General features: G+C 38.0%; 1 protein-coding gene across 1 annotated transcript in view; it reads right to left on the bottom strand.

The window, feature by feature from the left end:
• Window positions 1-594: 594 nt before the first annotated feature.
• Window positions 595-17699, bottom strand: part of LOC145663743 (uncharacterized) — an 89205-nt gene continuing 72100 nt past the window's right edge. The window contains exons 4-6 of the mRNA XM_081729827.1: window positions 13368-13453; window positions 10266-10419; window positions 595-1046 (exon numbers count right to left, since the gene is read on the bottom strand). Of these exons, the coding sequence (XP_081585953.1) occupies window positions 937-1046; window positions 10266-10419; window positions 13368-13453 (350 nt within the window). The 3' untranslated portion in view covers window positions 595-936. The remainder of the gene's footprint in view (window positions 1047-10265; window positions 10420-13367; window positions 13454-17699) is intronic.

Here is a 17699-nt window from a genome sequence, read left to right as displayed (position 1 = left end):
ACTAATATCACCTTCTATTTCGTCATACACACAAATGAGAATTTCAGTGATCCTTGATTTGCCTTTATTGCTTTGATATAATATTCATATACGTAATTTGCGGGTCACTTCTTTAGGTAGTTGTAGCTAACCTTCATCCACAGGGTACAGTCAAATTGAGTACTGCAGAAGCTTTGTCCCCTGACTTCCACGGAAGTTGGTTTTATTGGTGGTTTCTTGGTCTATCGAAAGATATTTCAAGGAAGCTGCGGCTAAGAACTCTTTCTTATAAATATTCCTAATTACTATTGACAGTATTGCGATCAATATTGCTTGGGAATAAATATTCTGTAGTTTGTATTCAAAATACTAAAAAAAAATACGAAATCAGGGTCAAGAAGACGTATTTCAAATTAGAAATCTAACGGTTATTTATCAATTCTTGCCAATTAGAGAATTAAGATATCCATGGTTCAGTTCATCTTGAAAAAAGGAAAAATTAAAGTCGATAGGTAAAGTGAAATGAGAAATTGAATGCATTTCACAACATAGAAATTATTATATTGTTTCCAGTAAATTAACTATTTTTACACAAATGAAAATTTAATACGAAGGTTACATACATATTTTGTTCGAATACAAACAAACATAAACAATTTAATTTGTAGGTAAAAATATCTTTTCAAAACATTTAATATACCACAAATCTTTCGCTTTGTTGCGCAATATCACAAGCTAACAATATAATATAATGCTTTGTTAATGCAATTTATTTATTTATTAAATTCTACATTATTTTGTGCTCGCTAAATACTCCATCTACAGTAAAAGCATTCAGTAAAACTTAAAATTTTCATTTGAGCTATATTCATTGTTCTGATTTGATAACAAGAACAAAATTTAAGTCACTTGCCAAGTGAACCCGTTTGACTTTTAAAAATTTTTACTTTGAAACTTCTACAACAGTTCGATAGTAGAAAATTTGGATGGTTTTTCCTTGGGTATTCTTCCTTCAGTAAGGTGAGCGTAGTAGTTGAACAATACATACAGCATGTAGCCAGAGATTGCTGTAAAAGATGTTATATTCCTCTTATCTATACTATTGTACAGGGTATCCCATATAAAACCGGTATGTCTCACGTACCGGTTAATCATCTCTAGTTAAATTTCTTGTGGGGTGACAATGTCTTGAAAGTTGGATACACTGCATTTTATCGGAAAGTTGAGTGCAGCAGTATGTTTGCGCACCAGTCGTTGTGAGAAGCTCGTATTCTTGAGTTGTTGCAATGTGTCATGTTTTGAATCAGTGCTTGTGGTAAAAGGAACATTTGTGACAGAACTGGGGCAGTTTGCATTAGAACAGCTAATTGATATTGTGGAATTTTTTCATAGACAGGCTCTATCAAGGAATGTAATGAAATGTAACGATCTTAAAAGGAGCATGACTATAGAAATTAACAACATCACGCCGCCAGAATTACAGTGTTACTGGTAACGTCATCAAACGAGGTCAGCGATGCCTGGATGCCCATGGCCACCACTTCTAGCATCTTTTATAAACTGGTTTAACGTTACTTTTATCCATTCAATGTTGGTTAGTTTATTGTTGCTGTTAAAATGTTACTTGAATCTCGTGCATGAGACGTACCGGTTTTATGTGGGACACCCGGTATAAAAAGAGTAAAAATAGGTGACGAGTATTTAAAAATTACAACCTTGATAAGTCGAATTTTAAGGATTCCATAATCACATTTTATAACTTCGGTAACTCTAACTTTGGTATCGGCGTTCCTCTAGAATTCGAATTTCTCTTTATGTGACCTCAATAGCTAGAAGCTATAACTCAATATATTAATTAATTGTCATTGTTATACTTAATTAAAACTTCGAAATACAGAGATTCAACGATTAAAACCTCGAGTTATAGAGGTTGTATAATCACCAGGGGTGTAGCCAAGGGGGGGCCCACCGGGGCCGGGCCCCCCAAATGGTTTCCTGGCCCCCCCAAATGACCAGCTTTTAAACATCATAGTAAAATTATCTCGCTTCATTCATTTAAAAGTAACAAGTTTATTGACAATTAATAATTTACGGTAAAATAGTAAGGAGAAATATTGTTTTTTTCCATACCGATCGAAAAATAGGATACTTTTTTGTGTGACAGCAGATTACACAATTTACTGCAATTTATATTTGACAGTTTGAAGACAAACGTTTTAACAAGGTACTACAAATACAGCCATAAAACAAAGGTATAAACTGATTTGTAATACAGTATATTTTTATATGCTTTAACAAGTGTTTTAAAAGACATAGAGGATGGAAAATTTGGTGAGAAACAATGCTTTTATTCAATTTGGATTTCATTCGCTCTCTCTTTTATTTCTACTCAGTGTAATAAAATAATTATGTTTTTTCAGTCACGAATAATAAATATTTTTGTCAGGAACCGTAAAGAAATTAAGTGAAATTTCAAAGAAAATCAATCTTGTGTAGATAGGTTCTGTATACAAGGTCTTAAATTTAAATATAAAGGTAACCAAGAAAAGTTTTGTGCTTTCTCACCCACCACCTTCGAACATTGATGTCACCTAACCTGGAGGATCAAAAATAGTCCCCATCAGCATCGACGACCTTCTGAAAACGTTCTGGAAGGCCATGGAATCCATCGCGGTAGAACTTGGTGGGCCATGAAACGAAGAAAGTATCAGGTGCATTTTGGACTTTTACTAGGGATTTGAACAGGCGTCCTCTAAGGTGATTGTTCAAAGAATGGAACAGGTGATAATCGGACGGTGCAATACCCGGGGAATATAGTGGTTGCAATATTGTTTTCCATCCAAGGCGGAAACTGGTGTCCTGAGTCATCTTAGCCACGTGGGACTTAGCGTTGTCCCGTAAACGAGGACCCATTTGCAGGGGCGGATCCAGGACCGACTTCTGGGGAGGGCGGTGGGTAGTCATACTGCTACTTTTAAGGGCTCCAAACTCTCGGATGGGTTTTATTTATATATATAAAATAAGAAAGTATCCCCTTCTGGGGGGGGCGATCGCCCCCCCCCTGGATCCGCCCCTGCCCATTTGTAATTCAGAAGCGATGGCCCCAGAGTTTTGAGTTTTTGTTGAGGACAGCTCAAGTGCTGACACTACACAGTTGCATTGATACTCTGACCAGCTGGTAGCAGTTCCCAATGCACGATGCACCAAACACACAGAAGGACCTTCTTCTGGTACAGTGCTGGTTTCGGCTGTTTTAAAATCGGTTCATGGGATGCTAACCAATGATGACGGCGCCGTGGAGCTTCGTATAGAACACACTTTTTATCACATTTCAACGCCCTGTCCAGAAATGGCTCCGAAACAGTAAATAAACACAGGCGACTGCCGCGTTGCCTTCTGACCCGGAGTCAAAATATGAGAGACCCATCGACCAAACTTGTAGTGCTTCACAAGTTGATGGATGTGCTGCGGAATGGTTTCTCCACACACTGAATTGTAGTCCCAGTTCCTCTTCGTACATGTGTTTGTCTTCTGGCACGTGGTGTTTTCTGGTGTTTCGTCGTCGTCCTTAAACTTGTTAAACCATCGCTGCAATGTCCGCGTCGTCACGACACCCTCACCAAAGGCCTGGCATATCTTCTGTCCCGCTACAGCGGCGTTTGACCTCCATTTGAACTCGTTCAGCATACATGCTCTTATGACGCTCTGTAGATGTCCCATGTTCCCTCTGTCTTTATGCAAGTTCACGGTGTATCTGAATTGCCACAACCAGGTATAATAGTATGTTGGATATACCCACACCAACAACTGACGTTCGCCTTATCTCCACTCGCATTCAACTCACGGTGTGAGGTCCAATGGAACACAGATTTCCACGAAAAGGGACAGAAATTTCTTGGTTACCTTTATAGTTATGCACAAAAGTATAGCGTTTGGTCCCGGGCAGCAGTTCTTGATTAAGCATAATAAAAACTATCTTGAATATAATTTATGGATAATAATAATAATAATAATAATAATAATAATAATAATAATAATAATAATAATAATAATAATAATAATAATAATAATAATACGCTAAAATAGTGTTTTTAGTTTTCCAGAAGAAAACCAAAATTTTCCTTTCTTTCAGGCCTCAAAAACACTAGCAGGAACACTTTTTTTTGGCTTTGTACATTGTAGCTGGCCCCCCCTCAAAAACGACGGGCCCCCCCTACACAAACCTGCTGGCTACACCCCTGATAATCACTTTTAACGAGGAACGCGGAACCTATATATTTCGAAATTTTATTATGGCCACTTTGATAACTCGAACCTTGATTACTCAAAGAAAACTCGATAACTCGAGTTTTTACGTATTTTCCTCGGCTTCGAGTTATCGAGATCCCACTGAACTCCTTTTGTTATGAGGGGGCGCGGTGGCTCAGTGGTAGGGCGTTCACCTCTGGTGCTTGGGGTCCCGGGTTCGATCCCAGCCCCCGTCAAGTGAACTTTGTGGTGGACAAACACCGTGCTCGTGGGTTTTTCGGGGTTCTCCCGTTTCCTCCCACTTTCTTCATTCCACTATTTCACTCATCTCTCATTATCACCGTCTCCTTTAGCCTAATCGGCATAACCGTGGGACGTAAAGATTTCATTTCATTTATTTTTCCTTTTGTTATGAAGGTAAGGGATAAGGAAAGAGCTTTGTAATATCTAAGGAGGTAAAGGTAAAGGGAGGTAAAGGGAGATCAAAATTTCTCTCAAAAATGTCTCACGAATTCTTGACGATAGAGAGATAAAACTCGGCACGTAATGTTTTCATGAAAAATAAACGAATACGCGTTTCAGCGTCTTCGAAACTTCCGCTCCAAAAGGAAAAAAGAGGGACATTTATAAAATACTCAAACTTCTCTTTGCTTAGACTTTTGATTAAAAATAAGAAAACACGTTTCTGATAATTATGCTCCAAAAGAGTAAAATGAGGACAATTTAAATCATTTGAAATTTCCCTTTATTTATTCACAAAGTGCGAAACTTGAGGAATCGCTTAAATTGGACATGTAAATTTCAATATATGAATTCTTCCATAAGAATAATTAGACATGTGCTTCAGCGTGTCTAAAATTCAGCTCCTAAAGGATAAAAGAGGCTACCCAGACAGAAATATAAACTTGTTGCAAGGTTGCACCAAACTTGTCGTTGCAAGTCAATTGACTTGCCGCAAGCTCTACTATGCAAGCTAATATGCTTGCTGCAAGCTTGTTACATCAGGGCAAGGATTGCTGTAAGCTTGTCTTCACAAATGAAACGCAAATCAAATTATTTCAAACGCAAACCAAATATAAGCGATACTTATTATTTATGTATCAAAATTTATTTTTCTTTATTGAGAAGCTGCCTAATGTGAGGATTAATTTAAGTTGAAGATGTGAAATTCGGTACCCAAACTCATAAATAAAAATAAGGGAAGACGTTTTCCAGTGTTTTATAAAATATTTTACTCCTAAGTTGCGAAGGGAACAGTTTCAATAATATTAAAATTTTCCTTTATTCACAGAGTGCCGAATGTGGGGGATTCGCCTAAGTTGGAGATCGAAATTCACTATATAAATTTCTATATAAAAATAATTAGGGAAATCATATTTGTTTGTTTTGGGAAATTCAACTCCTAAGAGATAAAACTAAGGTCAAGTCTAACGTTAAGAATCGTTTAAGCTGTAAGTGTGAAATTCAGCTTATAAACTCCTAACTAAAAGTATCAGAATAAATTAATGGATTACGCTGGTTCAGATTCCATCTTAAAATGGAGGACTACGTCTCGTATAGCCGCGCTGCTGAAAGGGGCACTAGAATCAAATTGTACTGCAAACGTGGAAGTTCTAAAGGGATAAACCTTTCTAACACCGTTTGTTCCTTTAAGACAAACATGCCATTTTAAGAGGCCATGTTTCTTCCTTTATTTCATTACAAATAAAAAACAATGAATATTTTTACAGCGTAGCAAGAATTGAATCTACTTATCTGAAAACTTTACAGGTATTTTTATTATGCATCTTACGAGGATTGGGGCAAAGGTCGTGACATTTTTTTTTTTTTTCAGATATGTGAGCGGATCACAATCTTCTATGTGTCGTGTGGAAGTTCTGCAGATATAGTGTGGTTGCAGAATAGCCATTCTTCGAGGGAAAATGCAATGGAATGTCACAGTGAATTAGTGGAAGCCCTTGGGAATAATGCCCTACCATACCGGACAGAAGCACGGTGGGTAGAAAGTTTCAGCAAGGACGTGTGCCAATCAGTGATGAGCAAGGTTAGGGACGACCTGTCAGTGTGCAGACCGACGTGGCACGTGCCGTCATCGAGCAATTCCTGGATGAAGACAGAGATGGACGCTACTGGAGTTGGCGGAGGCAACTGTCATTGAGAAATGCACAGTCCACAGTATATTGCGTAATGAGCTGCAACTACGCAAAATCGCATCGCGGTGGGTATCGCATGCACTGACGGAAGTTCAAAGGTGGATGCGCTATGCAATATGCTCCGACCACCTTGCACGCTAGCAACAGGACGGCGATCAATTATTGTCACGAACAATCGCCATCGATGAATTTTGGGCCAGGGCATACGAACCACAACTGAAACGTCAGTCCGCGGAGTGGCGACATGCTGGATCACCGAGGAGGCAGAAGTTCCGCCAGAATCCTTATCCAGTCAAATTGATGGTGATCGTTGCGTATGACGTCAGGGTCGTCATTGTTTGCCACTTTGTTCCACATGGCAGAACAGTGACCGCAGCATGCGACAGGTACGACACGTGGCATTCGGGAGAAACATCCGGATCTTGTAGACAATGCAATAATCCTGCACGACAATGCAAAACCACATAAAGCAGAGTGTGTAGGGCAGCTACTGTGACGTTGGGGATGGGAAGAATTGGAGCACCCACTGTATTCTCCTGACATTTCGCCCTGTGACTTTGATCTCATTCGAATGATTAAGGAACCACTACGTGGTAGGCGGTTTGTAACACGCTAGGACATTGGTAATGCTGTGCGCAAACAGGTGACCCGATTCATACATGGTGAGGCAAATGCTGAGACAGATGGTATTCAGCGCCTCCCACTTCGTTGGCAGCGTGTGGTGCAAGTAGCAGGGGACTACTTTGAGGGTCTTTAGACCCAGGATTGTCATGTCAACTGTATGCGTACTGTGTTGCCATTCTTTTGCACCGTGAAGGCCATATTGCCCTGTATACTACCCTAATAAATTAGTGTGTTACGATATTTCAATGCTATTCATTGTCCACACATGTAGTTAACAACTTGTCCTTTCGTCTATATATGTCACATTTTCCAACCGGACTGGTATCTTCAAGAAAAAAAATGTTGCCATGACTTTTGCCCCAACCCTCGTGTGTATATATAGGGGAGACTGGGGACAATTGGAACGCGGGTCAATTGTAAAGATTGGCGATTACTTGTAGAAGTGGGTTTCGAAATATCGTTTGTACATGTCATTGGAATCACTCATGTAAGGTGTATGTGGGAAGGAAAAAAGAATGTCGTTAGTAAAGTGTGGGAGACTAAACAAGGAGAAAAGTGATTTCGACAGAGAAAAGTAAATTTTTAACTGACTTGTTTTTATTTTCTCTTGATAGATGTATATTTACTGTAAACAAATACCCTGTGTGTGTAATCTATGTTATTTCCTTGCCAACGTGAATATTGTGTTTCATGCTTTGACTCAATGTAATTATGAGAAATCATGGTATTTATCACTGACCGTTGAACGGGTACAAATGTAACATGGAGATCCGGGACGATTGTAACACGTTACAATCGTCTTAGAAAAAGTTGTAGTGAACCATTATGAAAATGACCGAAGATAATGCTATTGGTGTAGTTAATAGAACAATGTACGTATTAAGTATGCTTTTCTAGTGCCAGAAGTACATAGGGGAAGACCCGATCCCTAAAAGAATGCTTGGCGACCTTAGTGTATAAAATATCATTATGGTTACACAGGGAAAGAAAAGACTTTCATCCCATATTTCATTATAGGGCCTCCCCTAACTTCTTTATACACCCTCACAAAGTTTCTGGCTGGCTGAGGATCACTGCTTTTCGATGTTGTATCAGAATATGCTAATGTTTCAATGTGTTCCTTCCGTGTGATGTATTTAAATATTGTATAAGTTTTTAAAGACTCATTTGTCTAATAGACTCTGTTTTTGATTCATCAGAAATAACCAACAATGCAACTTTTCACTTGTTTTACTTAATCTCTCTAGAACAGTAGCGCACTCTCTGTTTGCGTCGTTGAGTGAGGACGTGTATAGGGGTTACAAATGCAGTGTGAGCGTCTATTAGCAAAATATTATTAGGACTTGAAACAGTGGCATAACAATAGGGCAGGCAGGGTAGACATTGCCTAGGGGTGCAGTGAGCTTGAGCATATTAGAGGAGTACGGGGGCGCCACTACGGATTTTGCATAGGGACGCCAAACCCCATTATTACGTCACTGACTTGAATTTTATGTTACATCATATTTTAATCTTGGCCTTTCTCCATGTTTTAGGCCGAAATAAAGTTATTTCGAGCTAATGTGGCAAGGTACCGGTAACAAGTAACTCATCATTCATGCATCTTGTTGACGCGTGGAAATTGTATATTTTTAAATAGATCTAGTTTCAAATTTCAGGATGTAGTCTATACTTTTAGTTTGTTGTCCCCGTCAGTTGTTAAACCTATCAGTATTATTAGTAGTAGTATCAATATTATTTAACCATATACATTGTTTTGCTACGCCATATATATTGTACTTTTCATTAAAAATATCATGTTACAATTGTCCCAAAGCTCTGTTACAATTGACCCCAGCACGGGGACGTTAGTAATAAGACAGATGCAGTCATAAAATGCTTCGTAACTTTCTATATTACAAATTGTCATGTATGCAAATAGTTGAATGGAGCAACAAAGCTTCACTTAAGTTATTGTATAATTTTTAGACTTATTGGAGCATAAACATGAGAAAAAATTAAAATGGAAGATTTGTTACAATTGTCCCATATATATATATATATATATATATATATATATATATATATATATATATATATATATATATATATATATATTACTTTTGTTTCTGCTTCAGGTTATTGTATACACAGAGAAAAGTCCAGACAGCGGTATAGTGTACAAATATTCGAAATCCTTATTTTCACTACGGAAATCAGTACGGAGCAACGTTATCCATATGCTACATACGCACTACCCTTAGATGTTACATCATGCCGTTGCAGGATATATGACATCTAACAGTGTTCTGTACGGTATATTACATACGTAGCTATATGTTACGTACGTTCATTTGCATGTGAGATTCTGACCGCCTGTATGCAGTTCTTTCGTTGTAAAGTACGTTTATTCGAAACACTTATACGGAAAGTACGAATAAAATATACTTTTTCAGTTATACGTTTGCTGTATGTTGAGTGCCAAAACTACACGGTTTACATATACAGCCTACGTTTTTACGTACGCCAATTACATTTCCTTTCTCAGTGTATATTAACACAATAAAAAAAGTTATATTTTTGCTGAAAAAGTCCATTTTTCTACTATCACTACTACTAGTAATAATAAAAAGAATCACTGAAGCAAATTTTTAATGTTATCTTATTAGAAAGAGAAATTTCCATAGAAGCTTTTGACTGCATACGTGGCAAATCATAAATGCCGAAGTACAATGTTGAGAGATCTTCTTGATGAAAGGTAAAACAGGACTAATCAAAGATTGGGCGCAGCTAGTTGCACTGATGAGGTACTTAATCTGAGTAGCTAAATTACTACAAGTAATTATTATGAACTCTTATTAATCACTTATTTATTTAGTTAATAAACTTGGACATAATCTAAATACGCTGGCGAATAATGCCGTACTGTTATCTTAAATCACAAGCTATCGTAACATAAATCTACGCATCTCATTGCAGTCATCAAATTCAACATAACCACAGGCAAGTAAATTTCTTTCTCCTCTACTACTCGACGTAAATGGCGTTAGAACGCTAGTCATTCGTTGCCAACTCTGATATCTCCCACTATTTAATACCCAACACTTCTGACTACGCAAAAACCTTGTATTTTGTTAACTAATATTCCCTTCTTATGACCTCACTATTTGATTTAATCAATTAATAAAATTTACTAAAATCATCCAAATGTAAATAATTATTTAGAATTATATTTTCTAATGTAAAACATCTACTATTGTAAATACTCACGTAAATAATTACCTTCGAGGAAGAGAACGATAATGAAAGTTCCTACTGCAGTAACATAGTTTCCCTTTGAGATATCCATGACAATAATAATCATGCATACCAAATAAACCACAAGGAAGGTGAGCATCTTGCAGCAACTCCAGGGAATGACAGTTCTGCGATGTCCCTAGAAAACACACCGATACCACTTAATTCAAAACGTTGTTATCATTTGAAAGTGAAACCTAGTACTGCTAACTTTTCAAATGAATCAGGAGTGGATATAGTTAGTATGAATTAATAGCTTTGCGATCCTTGTGAAGGAGCTTTAAAAGAAAAAAAATCAAGGCGCCTATATTGAGAGAAAAGAAAAACATTGACGAGCGACAAACACTGTAAAATACTGCTTAACAAAAACATGCTTTTCATCCTAAGTTATGAATTGTTTTTGAATTCAATATTTTGTGTATGTTAATAATTCGCATATAGTCCAATTTGTGGTTTTCTTTTCTTTTTTCATGTATTTGCAATGGATTGTTTTACATTTAGAAATCATAATTTGCGCTTAGCCTAAAATTATGACTGTTTTTCTTTCTTTCCTTTCAGTTTGAATTTATTAGTTACTACATACACTTATGTAGTCTGAAATTGAAATTGTGATTCTTTAATGTAAAAATGCATTCAATACTAGTTCCACTCCCATCTCTAGGTTGTAGAAAGATAAGGGAGTCGCTCAACCGTTCGAACGAACCGGTCATCAGCGCTTAGAGAACTGAACCGTTTTGCCCATCACTACACAGTAAAAAATGGTTGTGTTAATTTAACTCAATTTTAACACAAGGCAGTGGTTCCAGCGTGATTACCACTATGCGGTGTTAGTTCAACACATACCCCGCGGTGTTGGCGTTGGCGTGTTGGCGTAATAGGGGGTGTGTTACGTCGTTTAACACACAACCGGTGTTGAGCCGTGCCATAAGCGTTAATGAACCACAAAATTACTCCCTCAAAATATGTTAAATCGCCTATATGCGTAATGTGCTTACATTATGCTGTGTCAAAAAACACTTTAAACAAGAAAAAAATCCAGTGGCGGGGAGGGCACAAAGCACCAACCTTTCAATTACTAGCCGCGTGCTCTTCCGACTTGGCCACGGAGGCGATGAAGAAAACGTCGCTTGTAGAGGGATAAATTGTTGAGGTCGTTTGAATTTGGCTAGTCAAAGTGTTCCTTTAAGCCACGTATATTCGACGATAACCGTTCGGGTTAAGATAAAAATCTGCTCGCCATGTACTTTTATAACAAAATGACGACTGTGTATTTACTTTATTTTTATAGTTCTTCCATATTCACTTTCAAATGATCAGCAACAGTTGTCATCTAATAAAGTTGATGCGTTTGTTGCTTCTAGTACACAACCGCTTAGAAGAAGAAGCAATACATGCATCAAATGTGGGAGATGAAATTTTGCGTATACCTGGATATGTTTAAGTATTTCTTTCTACTGTGTTTGTCTGTATCTTCAATTCATAAGCCTTTATAATTAGATGCCCAACATATTTGGCAATCACGCAGGAAACAACACCGAAGATTCTACACTTGTGTTAATTTAACACACAGGTTGTGTGTCATTTCAACTACCGGCATTTGACACACAACTCCAAATGGAGAGTAAGTTGTTCTAACCACTTGTTTGTGTTATATTTTAACACAATCGTGTTAACACATAGGCATATCGTTTTAATAACACAACGATTTTTTACGGTGTACAGCGACCCACTGTCTTGAAATTTGAAGCAAAGCAGCTACTCATAACTTTATATCACAAAGTATAATCATGCTCCGACCATCAACTAAATTTTGAACCATTACAACTTGACTCTAAGGCTGCCTTCACAATAGGAACTTGTAAGCCGCTCATGTGAACCTGTAGTGTGAAGGCATTGAACACTTCTGAGCCACTCAAAGTATCGTAATACCAAAATTACAGCCAGAATAAGCTATAGTTTTAATCTTGGCGATAAATTGCAAAAAATAAATAAATAAATAAAATAAATTTTAAAAATTAAAAAAGAAGATATAGAACAAGAGGATTCATCCTATAATCGATCAAGACTGGAAGAATGTTAATTTTACATTCTGTTTCCTAAACTGAAAGATGAAAGAAAATTCTTCAATTACTTCAGGATGTCTATATCTTCGTTTGACGAACTGTATAATAGTATAAAGTGTGCATTTCATCAGAGTAACACGAAAATGAGAAAATTTTCAACATCAAATATATATGTACACTTTTTTCATTACAATTGAGTTCACACTCGTGTATGAAGGGCTCTCATAAGACTGTGTTTTTTTTTTTTTTTTTTTTTTCGTCTGCAGCCCGCTCGAGCCAGCTACTGGTGGGGTGATCTTTATAGCAGCTCAGCGCTGCGGCTCATTTGCACTGGAGCGCATGTGTGAAGGCGTACATTTGCCTAAAACACTAAATATCGCTTCTGGCGAGTGACGAGGCGATGTTCACATTATTTCGGTCAGGTGAGCGTGTGTAAGTGTGATTGCTATCCGAGGAACGCCTTCAACCGCAGTACATAGTGCCCACTACGAATTGTTAGTAAATTGCTTGGAGTCTCCTCTTATTACAAACGCTATGTAAGACTGAACTTACTATTAACTTGGGTTCCAAGCCAAGGTGTATCCGAGGCAAGTGCGAAAATCTAGCGGAAATCGGATCTGATACCATGCGCTGATACACTCTGCGATAGGATAGAAATAAGTAGATTCAACGCTAAGATTGGCCAGCAAGGAGACCAAGCCTTAACCCACATACAACACCTCTGACACGAATTGCATTAGCGGATGACATGTCGGGAGATGTTAATCTCAAGAAGATTTTGCATGAGAATTGTATGAACATTGCAGATATTATCCCTCCTAGTCGATGCGGTTCATCAGGTTTCGACAGAGTAAGGGGCCCAGACAAATAGGTGACTAATTACTTTTTGCTAACTAATGTATTATCCTCCAATTTATCTTAAACCAACCATGTTTATCCAATTAACACAATGAAAACACAAGAAATTTTCCTAAATAGAAAACAATTTTCTCATTTGCTATGACATTAATTACTTATTTCATACCTTCTTTGTGTCTAAAATCAAACACAAATCAAATATTAGCTGAAGGCTACCAGCCACTATCAGTGAAAATGAACCATTAATAAAATCTGTAAAGAAAGAAAAAAAGAATCTTAAATATAGCGCAACCTATCAATATTGTCAATTTATTATAGCCGTTTCTAACTGGCCAATGTATAACGTAGGAGCACATGTTTACTAACAAGTTAGGCGAACGAAAGAAATAAATGTTAGCAGTGCACGTGTAGTCATGAAGCTACAAGTAATATGTCATCAAAATCCAGTGACTAGCATACCTTCGCTGTGACCATTGTTATTTCTCAACGCGAAATTACCTCCTCCTTCTCCTCTCTGTGTGATTTATTGGGAAGGGAAACAGTAAACTGTAACGTTACAGATCATTTAGTTAAAAAAATTTCCTTCTATTTTCGTTCCAAATATACTTGGTATATCTTATTTTACATGACTAGCTTTAAGGATAAGAGCGTAGGACCAAAGAAATTGTAAATTTTGAGAAAGGTCTCCATCAAGAGAAACAAGAGAGCATTTTCTTTTAAACACATGTGGCAACAAAGTATATAATTATAAACCTAACGTATGTATGTGTTATTGCAGAGTCAAATATATGGTCTTGTTCAAAACTATCTGGCTATTCATTTTTCTTTTATGGGTCACGCGCTCAGGATTATCTGTAGGACAACTAAGTTTTGCAACTTAAAGAATCCTAATGTTTAAGAAAATATTCCGCTTGTAACTAACCAAATGTCAGAGTACCGTTTGTTCAATGAATTTTATACTATGCGCTCCTCTTTTAGTATTTGTGTACATTTTTAAGCGTCACAATTTGGTTATTCAATGTTATTTACCACAATCCTTTTAAATACTTTCCACTTTATCAAAACAGTCTTAAATATTTGTGCACACAAAATTGGCGTTTATGAACAAATCAATTTTAAGAAATTCAAAAATTTTGGTGGGTTGTCTGAATGGTTGCCCCCAACGAAGCCAATTGACCTTAAAATCGTCTCAATCGTTAGTGCATCGTTTTTGCATGGTTTGCGTTTTTGTACGCAAAGTTCTTTTGTGCACAACAGGAAGTGTGGCATATTGGCCTATCTACTTTAGGCACCACCCCCCTACCAACGCTGATTGGTGCCAAAATGTTCTCATAAATATTCTGGTTTGCGCACAAAAGGGAGTGTGAGATTTTGGCATATCTCTTCTGGGCACTAGCGTTCCCAAACTTACCGATAGGCACCAAAATTGCTTCTGCTAGGTTTTTGGCTGTTAGTTCTAACCTAGAATGACTAGGATACTTGTAGCCAAACTTACAGGATCTATAGGTATTTGGCCTAGAATAAAAAGCAAAAAAAAAAAAAAAATCAATTTATCTATTTACATGCACAATGGGGTTCAGAGGGCGTACTCCGTAAAATTTGTCATAATGAAACAAACTTGCAATAATTGCTCTCCATGTCTCAAATGACCAACAGCAGTGTCGAATCCATAGTTTTTTGGTCGCTAAACTATTAGTTGAAAATCGCAATGAAATTTAATCCCAAACTTATGCATAAAAGAATATTTACAGGGGCAACGCCAAAGGAATTACTCGTACATCTATATATATATTAGGTTGCAGGGGCGGATTAAAGGAGGGGGCGAGGGGGGCAATCGCCCCCCCCCAAGAGCCCTCTAAAATATTAAAATTACACACACTGCCGCTTGTAGCTTACCGCCACAAGAACGAAAGTTTGGGATCGTTCTTGCGTTATTTCAAAAGAGGGTTAATTCTTTAAATTCTATTTAAAAATAGTCTCTATCCGGCATGACGCGTTTACGCTAACGATAACTCGAGTCATAATATCAGATAAATCTCAGGAAGAAGGACGGTATTACATGAGGCTAGAACATCTGGAAAACTATCCATGGTTGGTTCTTTCCCATAAGGAGAGGGATCTTTTTGTAAATATTGCTCACGTTTTGCAACGGGTTTTTTGGGGGGCTATCGAAAAAACGTGCCCCTCCAAACTCTTGGGACTAAACCTTTCTAGAAATTTGCTACTTTCTACGGTATTTTAGAAACTAACAACAAGGCACAATAATATCACATTAACGTTCTTGAGGTCGGAAAAGCGTTTTTGGAAAACTACTGGGAAACAGCGAAATCAGTCGAGAATCAAATCAACTCGTCAAGAAGACAAGTCATCCAAAATCCGACAAACTGAATTTAATGTTGTGGAATGTGATATTCCTGGGACGATACTTGTGAGGATTATTGGACCTCAGATGGTGACGGTGCAGAAACTAAGTTCAACGAGGGCAATTTTCGAGAATTGCTTAAATTTAGAATGGCTTGTAGTGACGATCTCTTAAAGAATCACTGGAAGAAAGCATCGAAAAGGACCATTTTTGCCAATAAAACCACACAAAATGCTCTCATTGAGGGTTGTGGATGGGAAATCACGTCTGTAAAATTGTCAATCGAGTGCGAGAGGATCAGTTTTATTCTATTATGTTGGATGAGACTACGGCCGTTTCGCACACATCTCAGCTGTCTTTGATTCTAAGGTACGAACACATGGGTGAAATAAGAGAAGACTGCTTCGGTTTCATTGATCCTCCACCAGCAGAGCTGAAAGGTGAGGACATGGGTTCGAACTCGGAATCTGAAGACGCAGAACCGCCCGAACTCTCACTGACTGGAGGGAAAATTGAAGAAATTGTTCTATTTTGCTACGAGATTTCTCACTCGACCCGAAAAACTGCATTGGTATTGGTACAGATGGTTGCGCCATCACGAACTCTCGAAGTCGCCGGCCAGTGCAGGAGATCCAGAAGGAGGCTTTATGTGCGCTGCACTGTTCATATTGTAGTCACAGCCTCAACTTGTCCATCTTCAGGTCGTCGTCAGTACAGTGCGTGAGGAACTGTCTGGGAACAACGGAAGAGATCATTGCGTTTTTCACCGCATCTCAAAACGTAATACTGTCCTTAAGCTTACGGTTAGTGACCAGTTGGAGACATTGTGTGAAACGAGATGGGTTTAACGGAATGACGCGGTATTACAATTTCACGTGAAATTTCAATAAATAAGCGAGGCTCTGCAGTGTGTTCCAAGTGGTCCGAGTTAGATACAGCAGCCAAAGCATGGGCACTTCCTTCTGCCGTGCACGACAGCGAGTTTATCGTAACTATTACGTGTCTCCAGGGTTTTCTCACGATAACCTTCCCCTCAATCGACTTTTGCAGAAGACAAATTTAGACAAGAACGCAACGTCAGATGCCATTCAGGGCACTATCGCAGCATTAAACAAGAAACGTTCAAACAGCAAAGAATTCAAGGCAACTTTCGAAGCAATATCCAGAATGGCTGCTAGTGTCGAGTGCAGATTCAAACTCCTCATCTCACTCAAAGACAAACACATCGTACGACCTTCAGGGCAGATGACACGACATTTTACTACTGAAGAACTGTCTACATTCCGTTTATAGAGTCGATTGTAGAGGACCTCAAAACTCGTCTTGCGCAGGAAGTTTTCAATGTATACGGACTTAAAATTTTATTGCCAACACGCCCAACTGACTAAACTCTGAGCAACAACTTTCGCATTCTAGCAGGAAGATTCTACAAAACTATCGGAACTCAAGAGAAAATGCTGTTTTCCCTCTTTAGTTCTGAATTTGCAATTTGAAGAAATCTGCACTTCTAAATGGAAGAGAATTAAAGAAGAAGGTGGAACTCTATCACAGACTGCGTTGGAGGCCTTGCCCAACAGCGACGAAGATCTTCACGTGACTATTCGAAAACTGCTGCGCATACTTGTAACCCTGTGGTACGGATTCCTCGTTAATCAGTAGGTCTCATATAGCATCGCTGCTGAAAGGGACGTTTAACTCAACATCAACTCAAGTTATAACCCTGCATTCGAGCGTGGCCAGTGCAGAACGATCTTAATCCACATTGCACCAACTGAAAACGTGGTAGCGATCTCGTTCTGGCGAAAAGCGGCTGAAGGGACTAGCACTTTTAAATATCATAGGGACATTGTCGTAGATCGCGACAATATTATATCAACAGATACGCCTTCGGTGGTATTCGCCGAAAAGCGTGTTTTGAATGTAACTTCTAAGTTATTTTGTCCTTTCGTTTAATTCATTTTACTACAATACAGAAACATTATGAGCGTTCTAAAATATATTTAACCTGATATTTTTTCTAGCGAAATATTTAGTAAAGCATAGTTACGACCAGGTCTGTAGACAGAATATCGTTTTGGGGGAGGGGGCATTGTGGTGAAAATTCCGTAGCAATTATATTTTTTACCCTCTTTTCCT

The sequence above is a fragment of the Thermobia domestica genome, chromosome 11 (genome assembly GCF_964235325.1).
Source record: "Thermobia domestica chromosome 11, izTheDome1.hap1.1, whole genome shotgun sequence".
NCBI classification, from domain to species: Eukaryota; Metazoa; Arthropoda; class Insecta; order Zygentoma; family Lepismatidae; genus Thermobia; species Thermobia domestica.
This window is presented reverse-complemented; position numbering and strand designations above follow the sequence as displayed.